Here is a 22,926-nt window from a genome sequence, read left to right as displayed (position 1 = left end):
CACACAAGAAAATGGAGGAACACAGAAACCAAATACAAAGCCCAGGGATCAGCAAAATCTGATCACTGGAACAACTAGCTAGGAAAGTTTAGGAAAGGAGAAATATTTTTGTTTTTTTTGTTTTTCTTGCAAACAGACACAAAAATGCAGTAAATGCTTTGTTTTCGACTAAATTGCTATCAAAGGCTGGTACACTTGAGTGTATTAGCCTGTTTGTTACTTTTAAGCAATACTTTAGCCCACAAGTGCAATCAACAATATAAGCTCACAAAAACAGGAAAATAAGGTAATAAAACAGTAATATAGGCACAAACAGTAGTCGAAAAGCTCAAAAGATCGAAAAATGCAAACTAAAAAGTTTGAGGCAAGGAAGGGCCTAACCTATGTGTGTGCATGAAATCAACAAAAGAGTGTACACAGTAAACCAGCGATTCAGAAGAGAGAGTGCACACACTTCACAACATCAGATAAATCAGGAATACATGATCAAAAAAAAGCCTAGCAACATATGGACAATGAAGGTTGATACTGTTGCATAGTGCATTGAGTCATGAACGTGTGGAACATTACTGGCATTTCATTCTTATTAACAAACAGTCTTTAAATGTGCAAGAGAAAATAAATGCTGTAGTAAGTAAGCATGTAAGGCTTTTGATCTTCACATAGGAACATCTCTCAAACACCCAGTGCAGGAATACTGGACAAATGCACATAAATGTATGAACAAATGCAGAAACATGGGGAAAACTTTTACATACTGCTCCTAGAAGTTGTGAAAGTGGATACAATAATATTTGTGTCAGTACTCTCCATGTTCTGAAGGGTAGGAAGTGAGACAAAGAAAAGATCACTCTTTAGTGACTATAATCTTCAGGGATATGCCACAGAAGCATAAATGTCAGGTGGAACAGCATATAACTTATTATAATGCATTAATTGGAACAGCTGTAGAAGTCATAACAGGTGAGATGTATGTACACAGGAGATGTGAGACATGTCAAAAAACTGTACTGTGGTGGAACTCTTGTCAGAAATCACTCTTATGAATGAAGTTAATCTGCAAATATGTCTGTGATTGTAAATAACCATGGTTAAAGGTGGGAACAAAAACACCTATGAAGTGGTTATATATCCAAGGAGAATTAATCACAACAGAACTGTGCATTTCATCGTTGTATCTAGCAACAATTGTGTCATACACTGCTGCAGTGTATATCAGCTGGTACTGGAAAGCATGCCACAGTTGCATTAAATGTGTATTAGCTAAGGCTGCCACACAAAAATTGATGCAACACTAGTGAGAAAATACATGTCTGAGGAGTGTGTGACATTATTGGAAAATAGCTACTGAAGTGAGCATTGTGCAACAGACAGCAGTAATGTTTGGATCACGACACTCAACATTCCTCAAAGACAGTTGAAACATGGCATCAGTGTTATGGTGAACTGTGGAAGCTGTCAGATATGAGTGATAAGTTTGCAGACAGGCCCATAAAACTATTTGTTGTCATTTGCATATCATCTCCAACGTCTACTGTTGTGACAGTCAGCACAGCCATGCATCCAAAGGAAAATTCTTAACATTTTTTGCCACAGGATGAGAAATGACAATTACTATTCCCCACTATTGTTTACTGGTGATGCGTTGTGCTGACAGTCATGCAATGAAACATGCAAAATGTATATTATTAAACTGGACATGTTTACACGGAAGTACAGCACTTTGGGGACTAAAATCACCACCCATGAAAAAAACTTAAATATCAGCATCAAATCTGTTGACTGTCTCATTCTAGCATGTCACCAGTGTCCTCTTTATTTATCATACACTCCTACGAGCTAGACAGATTTGAGATTTGAACACATGCCCATGTACTTAACAGTTTCTAGACATGTACAGTAGCTGCTGATGCCACAGAAGAACTCATAATGCAATTGTCAGAAGGCAGAAAGTTGAAGGGATAATCTGAGTGTTCTGTTGCAATGTAAATGGGCTCCCTTAAAAAGGCAATCCAAACCATACACCCATGAAAGTGTTACCATTAATTAACATTGTACACATCATCATCCTTCGAGTAAGCCATTCCTCGCTGTTACCACTTGATTTTGAACGTAGTAATACAATCTACACACTAGAGGATTAGAGCACCTGCCTAAGTCAACATTCTTTAGACTTGTGCACCAACTGATGACATCACACAAGAAGTCACACATTTGAAGAGATAACTTGAGCATTGTGTTGGAATGCATCTGGCTCTCTCAAAAAGGATTACAACACTTGAGGGACTTAACCCATCTCACTGTAAATGCAACCCTTAAGTGGAATTGTACACAATTATATCTGCTAAGGCAGCCTTAGCTGGTACCAGTTGTTTTTGAACACATTCATACGTGGTATACACTGCCAGTTTTGAACAACTGTCGGTGTAACTCAAACAGTCTTTATACCTGTGTAGTAAAAGCTGATGCCTCAGAATAAGTCATACCACAGATGTCAGAGCCCCCCACTCCCATTTTTAGTATCACATTGAGCAGTGCATTTTAATACATATGACCTCCCGCAAAAGAGAGTACAACAGCTGGAAGATCATAATATTTTCTATATTGAAGTATTAGCATGAAGTGGAGTTGTACACATCACATCTGTGGAGTAAGCCAGTCCTACTTATCAGTTGCCAGAATACATCACAGAAGATACACTGTGCTTTATTCAAGCACCTGCCTACCTAACTCAACAGTCTATAGACCTCTCAACTGTCCTGGCTGACATGATAAATATCAGAATACTATCTTTTTCATGTTATCAGAGCTGTCACATTCCTTTTCTCAAAGAAGTGATTTCCACTGTTATGTTCAAGCACTCAAGCTGAGGATCAACATATCATGTCAATAAAATGTTGCAAGGATATCTTAAAGAATTTTAGAGAAAAGGCTATTTTTATAAAATCAAATTGAAGTCTGAGCAGCAATCAGACTTGGGCAACTGACAAATTTCTAAAGTATTCAGTTTAAGAGAAAAGTGTAAGTAATTGGTTTTCATCAGTACAAATATAAATGCTGTCTAAATGTAAATATAGAGTGTTGTCGTAAAACCAAGCAAAAAGACAGATTTTGCTTGTTTAAAAGTTAAAAATTATCCACACTTTTATGTGGAATGGCATACAAATGATTTTACAATGAAGATGTCCTGAACTTCAAGATATAGTTGGCGTGCACTGTGCGGTGCACATATTGCGAGGCCCCCCACCACTGGACAGCTTGCCTGGAGGCCTTTCCTTCAACTAATATGGATGCCTTTTCAAGCACACCTTCTTCACAACAGGTGGATGATGTCCCTCATACTGCACCTGAAACTACTGTGAAGGAACCTCCATTCCCCACTTTTCCACCTCTGCAGCTTCTTCGTGGAAATCGAGATGGCACTCTACCAACCATTTCTCTCTCTGATCAACCTCATGCCACTGATGCTCGACCTCAGGAGATGTCCACCACCTCACTACAACCTCCAGATGCCAGGACAGAGCAGTATATGGATTCATATACGACCCAACACCCGCAAGAAGACATGCCACCACCACTACCGGCGAAACCCAGAGCACAGGAACTACCAGTTACTACAACATCGATGGATCCCCTCCAAAACGAGGAACACATTAGCATAGATGTGAACGACACAGTAGACATGGAGTCGGACCTTAATCCCACCACAGATGACCTTCGTACCTCTGGAAATGACTTCTCCGTCCAAGCGACTGTATCCAGGAGAAAGAAACACATTGCTGCAAAGAAGAAATGGCTAGAGGAACGATGAGTTACACGCAAATACCAAGAAGCTCGTCGAAATGCCAAACACACCAAGGGAGATGGATAGTATCGGGATAACCTTTTGCAATGCTAACTCTGTTGCCTCCTTCAGAAAATGATTCATGGTCATGCAATGGATTCAAAGCTTGTGTACACACCTCATCTGCATTTCGGATACTGGTATCTTGTCTAATACAGCCCATATCCAATGGGAACGCCTGTGGGATGGCCGCATCATCTGGTCACAAGGGCTGGATTGTCACTCGGGGTCTGGCATTTTCTACAACCCAGCAGTCGTAACGGTACATGACACTATACATATTCTCCCAGGCAGAGCCCTCCTACTGGATGTCTCCATTTATGAAAAATTTTTTCGAATAATTTCCATCTATGCCTTCCCAGCACTGACCGAAAGGGTCAAATTCTTTTTGTTACTAATTCTCTTTTTGCTGGTGGATTTCCCCATTGTCGTGGGGGGTGACTTCAATAACCACCTATTGGAGGGCGGACATAGCCCACGTCACGATGTCAGGGAATGTTACAAAATCATGATGGCGGCTTACCTTTCCTTGGCCCCAGCTCCCCTCTTTACATACCACAAGGGCTCCATCACAACCACCATTGACTTTTTTTGGCACTCCTTATTCTTTTCTGTTACCGACTATGCCTCCCACCTGGTTCCCTTTTCGGACTATACATCATTGCAGTACAGCTTTGGAGTTACATCCAACAAGTCCAAAGGCTCAGGCTTCTTTCGGATGTCGCCTTTATTCATTACTTCTCCAGATTGGTGCATGATAGTTCAAGAACTGTGGGAGGACCATCTCTCCCTCCACTCTCTTCATACAGATGTTGCCACATGGTGGCTGGATTTCAAATCCAAACTTATCGACAGATACCGGTGGTTTCTGAAACATTTCCATGCTCAATTGAAAAGGGATACTGAAATAGCATATGACACGTATCAACAACATGCTAGGACGGACTTGACTGCAGCCTTGACCCTAACAAAAAAAGAGTAACTGCAAAACTATACAACCTTGCTCACTCTCTCAAGGGTAAAGGAGAGGAGTTTCTCCCATATTTGGGGAGGAGGAAAATATACAAGGATTCCACCATTAGGGGCCTTCGCTATGTGGAGGGAAACCTCCACAATTCCAAGACCAAAATTTTGGACATAGTCTCAAACTTTCTCAATAAATTGTTTCAGGGCAAGCCACACACTTTTGTGCACTGGTCTATTCCATCCATGCCAAATGAGCTTGTTGCAGCATTTGAGGAAGACATCACAATGCTTGAACTCAAAGAGGCGTTACAACTGTTGACCAGGAAGCATTCAGTTCCAGGCCAGGATGGCATCCCATACAGCTTTTATTCCGCACTCTCAGATGAACAATTGCCCTATCTGCATAAAGTACTTCTGTACTGGCAAACTCACGGATTCCAGAACACAACTTTCTTAAATGTCGCCTTAAAATTCATCTAGAAAAAGGGAGATAGGACACAACTCTCCAATTGGTGGCCCATTGCCTTGTGCAACACCAATTTCAAGCTTTTTACAAAGGTATTCCAGCTCCATCTGCGGTCCAAATTGCACTTGCTGTTAGATCCTGGGGTCTATGGAGTCCCAAACTGGCCAATTTGGAACTTGCTTCAAATTATTAAGGCAGTCTCCAGCGACATGGATGCACAAACTTCTTAACTCTTACTTTCCTGTGATATAACAAAGGCCTTCGACAACATTTCACATGAAGTTCTACAGCACATTTTATCCACATATGGTTTTGGCCCTTGATTCAGGAACTGGCTCAACTCAATTTTACATGGCTCCATAATCACTCCTGTTGTAAATGGATGGATTGGCAGGGCGGTTCATATGAACAATGGCATCAGACAGGGCTGTCCCATCAGTAGCTTTCTTTTAGCTCTGGTGGTCAGTGCTGTCCTTTGCAAATTCAGACCACTCTACATCTTGCCCGCTTCTCCTATTCACACAGCGGGGTGCTCATTCCCCACCTTTTGTCATATGCAGATGACATTTTGTTTCTGGCAGAGGATCCCACAGTTTTCCATACACAGTTTTCACAGGTCTTGCAGCCTCTCATTCAGGAAGTCGGCTGGTCACTCAATACGGACAAATCCATGGTCTTCACCCTTTCGGCACCATGTGGCCAATGGTTCCAACAGTTGGCAATTACAAACACTGGCATAGACATTTTGGGTGTCCCTTTTGGCACCCCAGCATATGTAGAGTGAGGCTGTCAATAGAGGTTGGACAAAGCTTGCTCATTGTTAAAATTCTGGGCTACATTTCGCCTCTCCTACAAAAAGAAGGCCTATCTTTTAGTTGGCTCCTTTTTAGCCAGACTCATCTATGTTTTCTCAATTTACCTTTTTCCTCCTGCATGGGCTTCTCCTGTAATGAGACACTATTTTCAATTCATCTGGAACTGCCTGTTGAATCCTATCCAGAGGGGAATAGTTTTTTCATCACCTAATAAAGGCGGTTGTGGATTAAAGCACCCTGTACTTTTCCTGCACATCCTTTTTCTATACAAACTACTAACTTGCATTAAAGCCACCCACCTTCTTTTATTGGACAGATATTGCTAACGCCTTCACCCTCCTTTTGGCAGGCATGCCTCCATGGGAAGAGACAACGTCCGGCACCCAATCTAGAGCTGCAAGGGGTTCGCAATGTTGTTCTAAAATACCGAATGCATGAACTGGACACGGACTTACCCTCCAGAAACTGGTATTCACAAATTCTATCTACATTCCATTCTGTTGATGCCTTCTCTCAGTACCCAGCATTCAGGAAACATGGCATCCTACAACACAAGTTATTCCTCATAAATGTCCCACATTGGCATGATTGTCTTTGACGATGCTCGCTAAACTCATTAGCTCTATGGAGAGCATCTAAATTTGGAGACATTTCCAATCGTCTCTGCTTTAGAGGCTGTAATGACATTGAAACAGCGGAACACATTTTTTTTACTTGTACCTGAATTAAGGGTTTTTGGCCTTTGTTTAAAAAAACTTTTCATGTCCCAGCTTTATTTCCCATTACCTTAGAAAAATGTTTATATGGTAACTATAATATGTTTTGGACCCTATTCATGATGAGGGCAGATTTTGTTTTGATTTCTATGTTATATTTATTATGGTTAGCCAGGTGTAAAGAATTGCACACTCCTTCTTTTCATTATTCTATTGTTGCATTGTGTGCTCTTTTGAAGGAATGGCTGATTAGGTGGGGCTTTTAAGATGTTATCATTTAATGTTTATATACAATATAATACTGTATGATGCTTTTTGTTTATGCAATTATCCTTAATGTAACGGCATTTTTACTTATTTTAATAAACACGTATTATTCTGGAGCTAGCTGCACAACGTAAAAATTATTTTAGAGGAAAAATATCCCAACATAACACACTGCATGTGTCAGTAAATTTGGAGATGTAGTCCTTCATAGACATTGAGCAAAATAACAAAAATAGTCAATATCGAGGGTACAAACATTTGAAACTGCCCAATAATGACACTTAACCGAAACAGAACTTGGCTAGGCCCATTGTCTGATACTGTAACATTGTAAGAAATACTGCCCACAGTTAAAACATGACTTATATGAAAGATGCTGAAAACTTTTAGCCAAGTAATGTGAGTGTTGCATTATGAAAGCTACCACACATTTTCTGTCCACACTTTTAGTTACATTGAGTTAACAATGCATTATATGCAAGGCACACTGCAGGTGAATTGCATAACAACAACCACAAAAATGAAACATTTGCTCATTTCATGTCTATGATGTCATTATGCTCACAGCAGTAATATTTACATTGCCTGGGGGATTGGGTGGAGACAAGTTGGAAATGGTACCATAAAATGACTGTTCATTGGTTCTTTTATGAAATGCTGACTTCCTGAAGACCAACACTTCAGCAGAATGAAAAAAAATGCCTAAAAACCAAAAGGGTAAAAAAAAAAATCCTTTTTTCTTGTTCTTTTGAAGGAGGCAAGCCTCCCCCTTCACCACCTGATATGGAGGGCAAGCTTACCCCAAACTTATATATAGGTTCATAGAGGTGCTCTGCCTCACATGGACCGGGATTTTATTCTGATCAGGTGGGCAATGTAGAAGGTCTTTCTAACACTTTAGCAATGTGAAAAGAAAAAAGAAAGGCCACTGTCAACCTGGGTCCCCAGTCCCTGATAACCCCTTCTGTGTTAGTGGATTGCCACCCATATGGCAGGGGGTTTACCTTGTTTTTCCCAAGGGTTATACATTACATTTTTTTGCTAACTTAACCATGGGGCTCTGGCACCAGCCATCTGTTTCCGTGAGTCCCTTCTGAAGGATATCCGTGTCCGATGCACTTTCCACTATGGCGCCCAGTTTGCAGTCAATCTGCAAACTTTGTCAGCCAAAGTCCTCCCATGTTGGCCTGTACTTCTCTGACACTAACCCTGTGGGTTCTCTGTCCTTAAGCCAGTTGCAACCCATCTTGTGACCCATCTTGTGACATTTGTTGGTATCAATGGCTCAAGAAGTTTTCTCAAGAACTATTTCAAGTTCAAAGGCCAAGTTCAAAAACATGAAAGTCCTCGACTGGGTCGGGTCCAATGTCTGCATGTCCCCTATATCTTTGTTTATGATCTCATTATGATTCCTCCAGAGCTCCATTGCTTAGCTTTGTATGCTTGGGGGCTAGATATTATGAGGCCAGGCCAGGTCCAGGGAGAGGAGACCACCACCTCGTGACGTCACCCCCGCACGCCAGCACTTGCATCCTAAGGCTAGGCTTAAATTAGCTAGCTTATTATGTGTCTTATTTTAATTCCTCATTCCTAGACACATATACATATATCTATATCTATGTATATATATATATATATATATATCTATATATATATATATATATATATATATATATATATATATATATATATCACATACACAAGCAAATTGGTTGAGAGAATTAATGGTTCTAGTAAAAGTATAAAACATTATCCACACAATACATCGAACCAAAACAATGCAGAAGTTAAAACACCATACATACATACCATCTGAAGAAGCAGTTAGATGTAACTGTGAAAGTGCTTATGGATTAAAGCTTTGTTTTTATGAATTTTTGCTTCGTCGTATGGTGTTTTAACTTCTGCATTGTTTTGGTTTGATGTATTGTGTGGATAAATGGATAACGATATATATATATATATATATATATATATATATATATATATATATATATATATTTCCCCTTCAGAAGCCTGAATGATCATAAGCTCGAAATTCATAAGCCCGAGACCAAAAGTTTGAAAACTCAAAAACCTGAAAACTCAAAAGCCTGAAACCCAAAAGCCTGAAAACACACAAAATACACATACTGACTTTAATGTGGCTTTGCTATTCTTAGTGCTGTGGTGGAAAGTTACGGGTTGGGTTCAGGTAAGTGTGCGATTGTTTTTATGTTAGGGTTAGGGGCGGGTTAAGTGAGTTAGGGTTGGGGCGCAGGTTAGGCATGTGTGTGATAGTGACAGACTTTAGGGTTAGGGGCGGTTTAAGTGAGTTAGGGGTAGGGTGCGGGTTAGGTGAGTGTGCGATACTGACAGACCTTAAGGTTAGGGTTTGGGTTAAGGTAAGTGGGTAGATAGTAGTGTCTTTGTACTGGCATATTAGCATTATTTGTATTCTGTGTGTTTTCAGGCTTTTGAGTTTTCAGGCTTATGAATTTCAAGCTTATGTTCATTCAGGCTTCTGAAGGGGAACTATATATATATATATATATATATATATATATATATATATATATATATATCAACTCCTTGGTCGCACTTTCTCAAAGGAAGAATAATCATATTACAAAATGAATCATTGCTGGTGCACAATTAGAAATCTTAACAGCAATGATTTTCTGTGGAGAAAAGCATTCAGCATTATGCCAGTCAACTTTTTTTTACTGCAACCTACTGACGCTCAGGGAATTTCTCCCTGAGACTGTGTAGGGAAGCCCCTGGCTCTTCACACTATAGTCATACAGCGTACACAGATGACTGTAAAAGTTGATGAAAACACAAACTATATTGAGAAAAATCTATTTCACCTTTTTTTTTTTTTTTGATTTTTCCAGTTGTCACCAGTTACGCAGAAGTGTAAATCATTCTGATCATTTTACTTTCAAAACTTTTCATGATAATAATGAAGATTCATTCTGTTGAGTAGTATTATTTATTCAGTGTTCTCATCTGTAAATGTTTACCTGCCAGAGCATACTTTTGAGAGCCCCACAACTGTTTATGTGTATTTAAAATTAACGTAGCCTTTCACGGCAGCTATTAGCTTGTGCAAGTGCTGTCTACCCAAGAATAACCTTTGCACACTAGAAGTGGATGGAAATCTCAGTAGATGTTCTGATGCTTGAGGTCTCTTGGTTGTGGTAACATTTATTTATTTAATATTTGTTTACTTGGAACAAAGCCAATTTTCAGTGAAGGTCCAGGGAGAAACACTCCAAATGCATGTCTTTGTAACATGGGAGGAAACCGGAGCTCCCTGAGGAAACCCACATGGACACAGGGAGGACATGTAGACTCCGCACAGAAGGCACCCCAGTCGAGAATCAAATAGGAAAACCTCTTTCTGTGAGGCGACAACACAACCACTGCACCACTGCGCTGTCCATTCTAAGTGTTTATCAATGCTTTCTGAATTATGTATTACTCTGTACTGCTGATCCTGTCTGGTGTTGCTGCATGTAATAGCAGTACAGCATGGGACATGATATAAGTGGTTGTGTATCATTAGCAATTGGGGATCGGAACAGCAAAGTTTTAGTGATAATATCACAGGTTTATGATTAACTACTTTACCATATACAATTTCTTTTTAATTTTATTCATGATCACAATAATGTATAAAGAAAACTGTGTTTGGTTTTTCTAGCAGTTTGTAATGTTTATCAGGAAAGTAAGCAGCGTGTAAATCTTTGTTAAATCAGAAATGCATTTACTTATGCTAACTCTGGGATAACACAATGGTAGACTTTTCTTTAAATTAAATCGAATAAGGTAATGAAATTATTTACTGACATAAATATCTACTTAAGTCTATGATTATATTACTTTAATAAATATTACACAGGTAATTATATAACTGTCTTGTTTATTCAGACAACTACAGCTCTTATCTTATATATGACATTTTTTTAATTTTCTGAAAGTATACCATGAACTATTTCTACAGACGTATGCACTCTTACATGACATTAACTAAGAACATATGCAGACCTAGGAAGAGAAACTATAAATCTGTGGGAAAATCAGAAATGTATGCCTAAGTTATAGATAAACACACACACACACACACACACACACACACACACACACACACACACACACACACACACACACACACACACACACACACACACACACGCACACACACACACACACACACACACACACACACACACACACACACACACACACACACACACACACACACACACACACACACAAACTATAGTAGCTATAGTTTAGAGAGGTATGCCTGCTTATATTGTCTATGAGCTAAACAAGGTTTAGGTCATTACTATGCAGAACTGACTCTGAAAGTTTTATGTCTATGGCATGTTAAAGATATATATATATAAAATGAAAATGCTCTGGCTGCTACTAACCATTAAATATTGAAATGATACAAATAAATGAGTCTGTTTTCACTTTCTAACCCATCCCAAATGGGTTAAATGAAAAAAACAAGAATATGTCCTCCTCTCTGACAACAGACACAAGATGAATTTTACAACCTGCACATAGTGGGACTGAAACCAACAAAGATAATATGATGAAAGACAATGTTGACTTATAATCAAAATAGCATAAACAGCAACAACATATTTCTGTGTGTGCGAATGCATATATGTAGGTTCATAGGTTAGTAGTACTAAGTACTAAGCTAACTGCCCTTGTGAGCCATTTAAGCCACTTAAGGTACTGTCAAATATAATGTGTGTCAGCACTAATACATATCTGGTTTACTTCCTCATTCTCTGCAGGTAGGAGAGACACCTCTACACCTGGCTGCAGCAATTAAAAAAGACATGATCCCTTCTGATGAAGAAGACATCAGGATTATTCGAATTCTCATGGACTATGATGCAGACATCAATGCAGCCAGTAGACTGGTATCAAATGTTAATTAAGCTGTGTTTTTCTTTCTTTCTTTCTTTCTTTCTTTTTTAACAAAAAAGACATGATTATATGTTGGCAGAGCAGATGGAGAGCTACGTTTCTTTCTCATTCATTCTGTCTCTTCCTTTCAACTCCAGTTCTGTTTAAGGTATAGTTAGTAAGATGAAAATAGTGTAAAAATGGTAATATTTCCTTGATTGAGCAGTCCATGTATCTTTGTCAGTTGCTTGTCCTTTAAAGTCTAATGCTTATCTACAGATTGGCTGACAAAAGCTTTAAAGTTTTGCCCAAGAGAATAATTTCACATTATACAAATCAATTTTAGTATTTTACTGTTTGCTTCTGAGTTTTGCTGGCAGACAATTTGTTGAAACCTGATAAAAGAAGGAGGTTTATAAACTGTATTTATGTTAATCTATTTGCTCCTTAGAAACACCTTTGAAAATCATTACAATTGGTTGCAACCTGATAAAAGAAGGAGGTTAATAAACTGTATTTATGTTCAACTGTTTGGTCCTTAGAAGCATGTCTGACACACTTGAAAATAATTTGGCCCACATAGTTTGCCTGGAGAACCCTGGATATTTTTTCATTTCTGGTATACCAGTTTTTATCATTTCTGTGATGAATTCTTATTTATTCCATGCTTCTTAAAAAGACTTTTCTTGTCAGTAGCTCCAGATGAGGAATTCTTCTAAACATATTCCACTTTTTTAAGGAAGGCATGATTTTGGGTTCCTAGAATCGTAGTGTGGATAGCCACTTCTTTTTTTTCGATTAGTTATGCCTTCCTGATAGCTCTGCCGTACATGTTAATTACTTCACCCCTTCTTTGTGATTTCATTATGCAGGACTGGCATAATTTTAATAATTGCAGAAAGGATGACCTATAGTATGAGACAAGGCATGCATCAGTGCTAAACATACATTGCTCACAGAATAAATACTTAAATTGGGCGTCAAAAATTACAGTGTAATTCACACAGGAAATTGGAATTAGTAAAGTTATAATAGGCCGCACAAAGTAATGCAACATTTGAATTTTGAACTTTCCCATAGCTCTTCTTCATAGTTGTAAAAAATAGACTTTTCCTTATAAAAGAGGCAGCAAATTGAAGACAAAATGATTTAATGTACAAACAATGCAGATTTGTTGGATCCTGTAGCTGCAGCATAAGAAGAAAAAAAAAGGAAGGAAGGAAGACTCCTTTGACCTCCTGAAAGATGGTTAGTGAGGCACAGGAGAAAATGATGGCTGATCATAAGTTACAAATTACTGGATTAACAACAGGGGCTTCAGCTTACCAAAGGGTTCAGCAGTTCAGCTTATTTTGTAAAACTTAAAACTCCTTTTAGCAGATATTGGACAATTATACAAACGTGAACAAGGGAAGATCGTGATGTATTGAGCAGACAGTGATAGTGAATTTTGATGGGGTGTTTGAGTTACAGTGTAAAATGCAACAAGTCACAATGTGAATGCAAGATAAAAATGTAAAAGTGGAAATGTAAGCCATTTTAATGGGTTTAAAGCCTCAGGCATGTGGCAAACAATTGTGACTGTCATTGGGGTGGGGATGGGGCTTGTTCTGTGCAGGAAAAAGACAGAGATGTGATAAGCTGAGAGAAGGTGCTTTCTTTATTGTGGCAGCCATAGAAGAAAATGACCTATAACAACACTTGAATTTACTGTAATCAGGAACTTTTGGGCAAAACAAAAAGAAGAAGGGGTGATTTATTCCAGTTTTGCAGAAATGTTATCAAAAAAATGTAATGCTTTGCCTAGTCTACCCTGCATTTTTCAAAGTTTTCTTTCTTACAGGAGTGAAAACTTTTCTGCAGCATGCAGAGGCATTAATGGAGGTACAGATGAAACACCAAACAACCTGTAAACAGACATTTCTCAAAAAGGCAACAGACACAGTTGTGGGAATCTGTTATTACCCATTGTGCTTAATATTTCAAGTTTCTGTTACTCATCTTTAATATTTCAAATTCCATAATCAACAAATGTAGTGGTTTGGCACTACTGTCTTTTATAAGGTAACAAGTTAAAATAAGACAAAACATCATTAAACCCTCAATTAAATAATCTAAAATGCTCATTAAGTGCATCTTACAAATTAAAGTAAAATAAGAAAAATTAAAGAGATAGTCCTCCATGTGTTATCCAACAGGTATGTGTGTCATACAGTTTGTAGTGCAATCAAGTCATACCTTTATCAAATAATATTAGTTTAACAAATGTTGCCAGTTAATGTCTGAATTTAGACCTTTAGGACATAAAGTTTCATATTATAATGAAAGATCCAATTTACACCATAACCTGCAAATATATCTGGTCATAGCCACACAACCTTAAGGCCATTGGATAATATATACAACCCAAGTTATATTTGGTAGTATCTGTACCCTAACATCCTGCCAAACAAGTTGCCATCAGGCCTATATGATATCTACATTTTTAACCTACTTTGTTTGTTATTTTTTCTAACAAAGTTAAAGAAGTTTCTCATTAAATTTTCATAATAAACATTGTCCTTCATTTGCTTTAGTCTGCCTTTTTTTTAACCCAACAATATTTTGACTACAGTTACACTGCAACTAGCTGCAATTCTTAAGATCAGTTAAACCAGAATGTAAGAGGAGTAAAAAGAAGTTATGGTACTCTACTGTATATGTCTATCATTATGATCATTTATTATTTTAGAATCAATAACATTCAAACACAAACACAGACACACAAACACATACACACACACACACACACACACACACACACACACACACACACACACACACAGACACACAAACACACACACACACACACACACACACACACACACACACACACACACACACACACACACACACACACACACACACACACACACACACATCAAGCTAACTTACAAGATTTGTTAATTCTGCTCTGAGACATTGAGCAAGGATTCCTTTAATAGGTATCTTTCTTTGCTATATAATCATATTAGGATCCTTAATAAGGATTTACCATACAGTGTCGTTCTCATTCAGTCATGTTGTCCAGTATACCTTACTCTGTTGTTGGAGCTGAAATCATCAATGTACCAGTATTTATTGTAATGTATTCTCTTGGAAATGTCTTTATAGATGCTCCATGGCTTCATGTAAACTATCAGAGTATATACATTTTCTTTTACATATTGTTAGAGGTACACATTACCAATTTAAGACAGAGTGAAACACATATTGCTTGATTGTCATACCAGAACAGAATCAGGCAGAAAAATATTGCAGCTAACAACAGAAGCCTTCCTCTATTCTTACCCAGCAAATAGTCCTTTAGATTTATCCTTAACCTGTACAGTTTCAAAAATCCCATTACAATGTGCATCACTATCATTAACAAGGAAGAATGGAACATGAAGGCAGAGAACTGCTACTCCAACCTAGTGTACCACCCTCTCCAGGAATCGTGCCAAAAACTCGCTGTGCAGCTCAGTTTTGCAACTGAGACGTTCTCATTTGCTTTATGCTGGTTGCACATGGTACTGAGTCTCATATTCCTTTTGTATCACAGGCTGCAGCATCAGGTAAACAGTACCAAAAAATTTACTGTCGCAACCTTGGCAATTGTCAGTAAGCACAGTCTAAAGTTGAAACATACTTTGATAGACAATTCTGGAATTGTTCAATACTGTCACAGATAAAAAGTTTGATTTTTACTTGATAAAACCCAAGATAACCATTTGTGGAGTGCAGCAAATAAAGGTGGTAACTGTAACTGTGTTATAATTACTTCACAGGTTTGAACACTTTCAAACATTCAAATGTTTGACATTACAACAGTATCTCTAGCAAAGATAAATTTACCAAAATAAGCAAAAAAACTACTGTCACCAAGTAGGTTCAGTCATTATTTGGAACTTACTCAACTTACAGTCAGACATCAAGAATGAACAGTTTGATTGTATCTACTTGTTTTGGAGTATAAACTCAGAGTCACTGCTTTTAGTCTCCAGCTTATATAGTCATTTGCTTAAATCTGAAGATGTAGCTACTTTTGAATTCATGAGATTTTATAAAGATATATAATATAAGCTATATTTAAAACTACAAAAAGTGCCCAAATTATAAAGAATATTCACCAAATAAAATAAAAGATTGTGACTTTGATGGTGATCAGTATTTAGCTATTCACAACTAGTTAGATATATTGTAAAGAATAAATACACACTTTTATCATACCCAAATCAGCATGTGTAAAAAAAAAAAAGCAAAACACTCTCATTCCCTATTTTTTTTTGTTAGCCCATTGTTGTGAATTCCTTTCTCTCTGTCTGGCAGTTAATTGTGTTTGTGTGTGTGTGTGTGTGTGTGTGTGTGTGTGTGTGTGTGTGTGTGTGTGTGTATGTGTGTGTATGGGGGGTGGGTGGGTGGGGGTGAGATAGTAGACCTTACCCTTGATAGGCTGTTGCAGTAAGTCTCTCTATTAGTCCTGCTGAATGTTCCTAGGTAGGTTCCTTTGTCATCTGTGAATCTTCTCAGCATGGAATCATTGATGTCCAACTAAAGCATTTTCTTTTCAAACTGAATTCATGTTTCTATTTTAAACAGTCTGGTGATGTTTAGTGATCAGTTTTAATAAATGCTTCTGTACAAAGGAACATTTACAATTCATCATACATCTCTGAACTCCAGCACCAAAAAAAAGAAATGCTGAAAAAAGGTCATTTTAGGTATTTTTAAAGAGGCAGGCTGCCCTTCTTCTTTTCCCAGTTAGGGGTCTCCACAGCAGATAATCTGTCCGCCATACCTCTCAAGTGTACCTCATTACGAGGAACGTACCTCATTTGGGATCTTAAAATGTTCGTTCCTTGAAGTTCCCTCAAAGTTCCACATTGAAAGACACTGTCACACATTCAGTATTAGTAATTTTTTAAGTAAAATCCATTGTAAATGGAAATGGATCATATTAATTCATTAAAAGATCATCTTTATAAGTAAAACCAGCATATGTTAACCATCCTATGACCTTCCTAGTTGATGTTGTTAGTAAGCCATTAGTATGTGTTCCACATTTTGCCCATTTGTTCCACATTATGAGGGCTAGTGTTCCTCATATTGTACATGGAAGGTTGAGAGCTATGCTGTCCGCTCATGATTGGCAGTGGAGTGTTTCGGTGTTGGGTTGCCAGCCCAGCGCCCAACTTTCCACAGAAGGCACACACATGCACACTCTCACACCTAGGGCCAATTTAGAGTATCCAATCCACCTACTTTGGGATGTGGGAGGAAACTGGAGCACCCAGAGGAAACCCATGCGACCACAGGGAGGACATGCAGACTCCACACAGAAGGCAACCCAGCCGAGAATCGAACAGGAGAACCTCTTGCTGTGAGGTGGCAACACTAACCGCTGCACCACCGTGGCTGCCCTGAACTTCCCAATATGGGGGCCAAGTCCCCCCCACTCCTGTAACTTATATATACCAATTCTATGGTTGCACCCAGTTAAAGAAGGGGGAAATTTACCCCCAGCAGTGCATCATTGCTGGCACAACTTGCTGACAGTGATTTCCTGTGCAGAAGCTCTCTGATCTTTGGCAGGTTGAACTGTGGGAAAATGAAGCTCAAGAATTCAATCATCACCCACCCAGAAGTATCCCATCATCCTATCAGTTTTATGTCTTTAATAACTTTTCTCCCCGGGCCTCAACTGAAAATGGGCACTTCTTGGCCCAGTGGACTTCCCCGGTAATCAAACTGAAATAAATAAATAAATTTCACCATTTTCTGTTTCTCAATCTTTGAGGATCTGCAACCAAGATACAGCATACAAATAAGAAGCTGAAAGCCATCTTCCTTCATTTGTGGGGACTTCAGGTGAATAAACAGTTGGTATGTCCTTCATAGTTCACAGTTTCTAAGACAAATGCCCATACAAAAATATTTTTTAAGATAATGTATTGCAGTAAGGTACTACTTGAAAAAAAAAATTAATGTTGCACCACTTTCTAATGTACCTGGGGAGAAAGATAAGGATTCATGGTATAATACAATATTGAGTCCTGTTATAGGGACACCTAAAACACATTCAGAGTATTACAAGCTAAGCAACTCCACAAGAGAAACATCCCAGAAACTCTTTTCTATTAAAATTTTCCTTGTGTGCATATCCTTATACCCTGACCTAGAAGCGTATTACCTCCAAGGATGTAGGTAGTTTGGAGAGAAAAGAAATTAGTGAAAAAACTCATATGAGTAGCTTGATTTTAGAGACAACATTGATATAAATGAATGAATGACACTTCCACAGCCATCTCAGTGTGTAATCAACATTTACATTCTTTCATTCATGTCAACACTTAATGTTATAAAACAAAATAGGGCACAATATGCAATGTTCACAAATGACATAAAAATGGGTCTCTATCACTTTGTCGAAACCTCAGTCCGCTGAACCACTATTCATCGAACTTAAAACATCGAAGATCATTTCAGTGAACACTTAACATCAGTGAAAGGTTTTCCCAGGGAAAGGAGTTAGTTGGCCGCTATTACAAATTTGCCCCTTTTCCCAGTGTAGTGTGATATCTGAGTTGGTATATATAATTGGGGGGGGGGGGCACAGCCCCCCACCTTGGTGAGTTTAAAATTATGTAGCTTGTCTTATGGTTGCTCTGGTAGCCAAGTCATTTTTCTCCCTAAAAAAACTTTTTGCTGATCTAAGCGTTCACTGAAATGGTCTTCGATGTTTTACATTCAATGAATAGGGTTTAGACGGATTGAGATTTTGACGAAGTGATATAGACCCCATAAAAATATGTATTTTTGTATTGTAATGATTCAGACAAAAACATATTTCTACTCACTCTACAGTGAAAACCTTCGCCTGTAATAAGCTTAGTAATATTTTTCAAGTCTTCCAAGGGGTTATTTTTTTGCTTCATAAGGATGTGACAATCCTCGAGGAATACCTGTAGCTATTAAAAAAGATAAAAAAAACAACAGTGAAGCACAAGTTATTTGTCCACATGAAGCATAATGTTTTTTGAATAATTAAACATGTGTCTGCTTATCTACATATATACATAAATATAGCTAGCTAGCTAGATAGATAGATATGAGATTGCACAGCAGCGGGAAAAAAGGAAAACTTCCTTTCCCCCTATTCAATGATCTTGCAGTAAAATTCCCTACAAATGGTTGTAAAGCATTTGATGGAAGAGGATTAGATGAAAGAAAAGGTGACAAATTCTCTTTTGATGAACTGCCTTTATGACCAAAGTCACCTGATATATTGCATTGTACTTTGTTACTGCTCACCCACTTACCAGTACATATCAAATGGAATGGCAATTGTCAAATTACACTACTGACATATTTTTGGGGTGCCATGAAGAAATAGTAAATTAGTCAAGTGTTTTTCAGTTATACCTCTGACAATAGGAAATGATAGAGAATACATTGTTGTTCATAGTTTCATCAAAATGGCATATTCCAGTGTTAACAAGCTAAACTTTAAACTTTTCCTAACATGCCATTTTAATAAGCTGTTTAATTGGCTTTTACCTTTTATGTTTTTGGGCAACAGACATCTGAGACTCCTTTGCACTATTGTGCCCGTGTTGGAAACAAAGAGGTTCTCCTTGAAATCCTGAAGCATATTCCTGCCAACAGAATGCAATTGTCTATCAACAAACAAGCAAAGGTATTATTTTATGTAACATGGTATACTCATTCTGTTAACACCATGGTTGTATCTCTTCACAGAATGTATACAATAATTTGAGAAACTTATTATTTACATATTTTCAAGATGGTTTAAATCCCATAAGCAAGTAGAGTTGCATTTGATTATCGCTTTACTATAATAAGATATTTCTTGTTTAGGTAAAAAGAATGTGAAAATTAGACTTTTCAATGACTCGGTAAATAAAAGGGAGTCCTCTTCATTCAGCCACTGTTTTAACCACTCGTGTTTATTTTCCTCCTTCAGAGACCACACAATAAAAGATCCAGAAGTTTCTAAAGACATAGTTACAATTAGAAATTCTGGTTATTCACAAAATTCCCAAACATCTAGAAAGTTTGGGAATTTTGTCTTAACATTTGAGGTATAATTGTATATTCTGGTGATTCAGAACACGTTAGGATAGTTTTAATGAGGAAAATACATAAAGGCAATTTTCTTATACTTTCACAGAACCAAAATTTATTCAGCTCTTTATTTTAAATTGAATCTGGGTTGTCTGGGTCACAGTCGGTGCTTCATTCCATGACACCACAGAGACAATAAGGTACAGTTAGAAGGGTGGAATGGTGGGGAATGACAGATCACACACACCAGGATTTCTTTAATGACAGCCCCGCTGGTCATTTCCTACCCCATCATGGGAATGAGTGAACACAAGGCTACTGGAGGGGGCTGATGGCTGGCCAGAGGGAGAAGGAAGAAAACATTTTATATAAACATACACATATACACACATACAGTATATACATTTGTGTAGCGTTCTATCTATCTGTGTAGAATCGCATGTAAGTTTTTCAAACAATCAGAATATTCAACATTACTTTTGATGGTTGAAGAGGTTTTGCTGGCATTTGTTTGTGTAAGTTTGGTACTATATTAGGGGGATGGAAATCTACCCTCTTCTTGGTGCTATGCAATCTCAGAGTTGGTATGTGTGAGATGCAGGGAGTGTGTGTGGGTGTGTGGCTGTGGGTGTGTGGCTGTGGGTGTGTGGGTGTCAGGGTGTGGGGTGTGTAAGTCTGGGGGGCTAATAGATTTAAAATGTTTCTTCATGGCTTTAGTTTTTTGAGTTTTGATCTTTTGAGAATTGGGTGACATAATTATATCTAGATCCATATCTGTATTTCTATTTATCTATCTGGGTCTATATTATTTCTCTAAAATGCCATTTCAGCAAATACTTAATCAATGACACCAATTCAGTGAAAATCATTTCAGCGATTAGCTGAATTTACAAAAGGGCAAGAAAATACTTGCCCTACAGCACAATGGGCCGACATCTAAGCAAATCGAACCCACACCCCCCCAACTATATATATCAACTCCGTGAGTGGAGAAAAGGGCAAAGTTGTGTAGTTGGCCAACTACTTCTTTGCCCTTGGTAAATTCAGAGAATTGCTGAAATGATTTTCACTGAATTGGTGTCACTGATTAGATGTTTGCTGAAATGGCATTTTGGCGAACTAATATAGACCCGTCTATCTATCTATCTATCTATCTATCTATCTATCTATCTATCTATCTAAATCAAACCAAAGGGTAAAAAGGGCACGCAGACAAATCACTTAATAAAAAGTGTAAGAAACACTGAGCAAAGCTAATGACCTCACTGTGGAATACACTAAACCTCCTGTAATGGAGTTTCATGGGATATGCGCAAATGACTCCTTATATTCATACCAGTGATTCAGTTGCATGACATCTGAATGTCCATGACATTTTGCTTTCACTTTTTAAGTATTTACTAAAGCATGCAGAACAATAAAGCTAAGCACCATTAGCTGTTGACATACCATGTTTTGCCCCTTTTTCTGAGCTTATCAGTGCTGCTTAAGCTGATTGTTTATCTGTACTTTAAAAACACACAGAGTTTAAAAACAAGCCTGATGTCCTTAACATTAGGAAGACTGCAAAATATACCAAATAATGTCTAAACTGAAAGGTAGAAAGGTCGAACACACACACACCACTTATTACAAACTACAAGAAAAGCCCCAGCAAAGCCAGTCTTTGCTGTATAATGCCTTAAAACTCCTGTAGTGGAGGTCCATTGGATATATGTAAATTACTCCTTAAGGACATACCAGTGTTTCAGTCACATGGCATGTAAAATGACTTTTTAGTTTCAGTGTTAAGTCTTTACTGTTGCATTCATTCCAATAATGTAAAACACCACTAGCTGTAGATATGCCACGTTGTGCCCTTTATTTCTTAGCTCAGTGGCATAGCTCTCAATCTTCCATCTCCAAAATGAGGGACACTAGTCCTCATAATGTGGAACAAATGGGCAAAATGTGGAACACATACTAATGGCTTATTAACAGTTTCAACTAGGAAGGCCAGTGGATGGTTAAAATATGCTGGTTTTACTTATAAAAAAGTTATTTTAATGAATTAATAGGATTCATTTGTATTTACCATGGATTTCACTTAAAAAAATTCCTAACAATGAATGTGTGACAGAGTCTGGTCATACTTTAGGAACACAGGGCTTAAAAACAAGTTTCATAGTTTCATAGTATAATACTAGGCTATCTGCCCTAGGGCATTTATAAGCCTAGCCAAAGTATATGTGGCTTTCGCCACCCCATGTAATGATACAAAAGTGTACAAATTAAATTTATTTTATTGTGCCTCTGTCTAGTAATGACACAGAGATGACCCCCGGGGTAAACCTACGATCACCCATCCATTCATTAAGATTTCTCTTGAAGAGAGTCAGTGAGGGGCTCTGCCTAACATGGACTGGGATCCTGTTCTAGAGAGTGGGAAGCCTCTGGGTTATGAATCTGTCCCTCCAGCATGTTCTATTCATATTTGTGCTGAGGTTTAGATCTTTAGCTCTCATGGCTCTGATGGATTTGTATTTTTTGAGGTGGAGCATGTCCATTAATTCCGAATTGGACATGGTCTTGTACGTCAGGCACAGATCACCTCTGAGCAGGCGTTATGCTACTGAATAGAGCTGGAGCTTTTTTAGTCTGGCAGCATATGACATATGTTGGAGACCCTTGATCCTCTTGGTAAGGTACTTTTGGGGTCTCTCCAGCTGCTGCAGGTGCTGGGTGAGGTACATACCAAATGGGGCATTGTACTCAATCATAGGCCTGATAAGGGAGGAATATAAGGGTACAATGACATCCTTTGATCTGGATGTGAATCCCTTCATGATA

At 38.1% G+C, this 22,926-nt stretch overlaps 1 protein-coding gene across 1 annotated transcript in view; it reads left to right on the top strand.

Annotated features, from left to right (window-relative positions):
• The window catches only part of LOC122797762 (serine/threonine-protein phosphatase 6 regulatory ankyrin repeat subunit A-like), a 2,341,865-nt gene that overhangs the window by 1,070,864 nt on the left and 1,248,075 nt on the right, over positions 1-22,926 (top strand). Inside the window, exons 14-15 of the mRNA XM_044066284.1 lie at positions 11,877-12,005; positions 19,592-19,708. Coding sequence (XP_043922219.1) covers positions 11,877-12,005; positions 19,592-19,708 — 246 coding nt within the window. The remainder of the gene's footprint in view (positions 1-11,876; positions 12,006-19,591; positions 19,709-22,926) is intronic.

Source organism: Protopterus annectens, chromosome 3.part1 (assembly GCF_019279795.1).
Source record: "Protopterus annectens isolate FY-2018-M chromosome 3.part1, PAN1.0, whole genome shotgun sequence".
Classification (NCBI taxonomy): domain Eukaryota; kingdom Metazoa; phylum Chordata; order Ceratodontiformes; family Protopteridae; genus Protopterus; species Protopterus annectens.
Note: the sequence above shows the minus strand (reverse complement) of the source record. Positions and strands in the feature narration are given on the sequence as shown.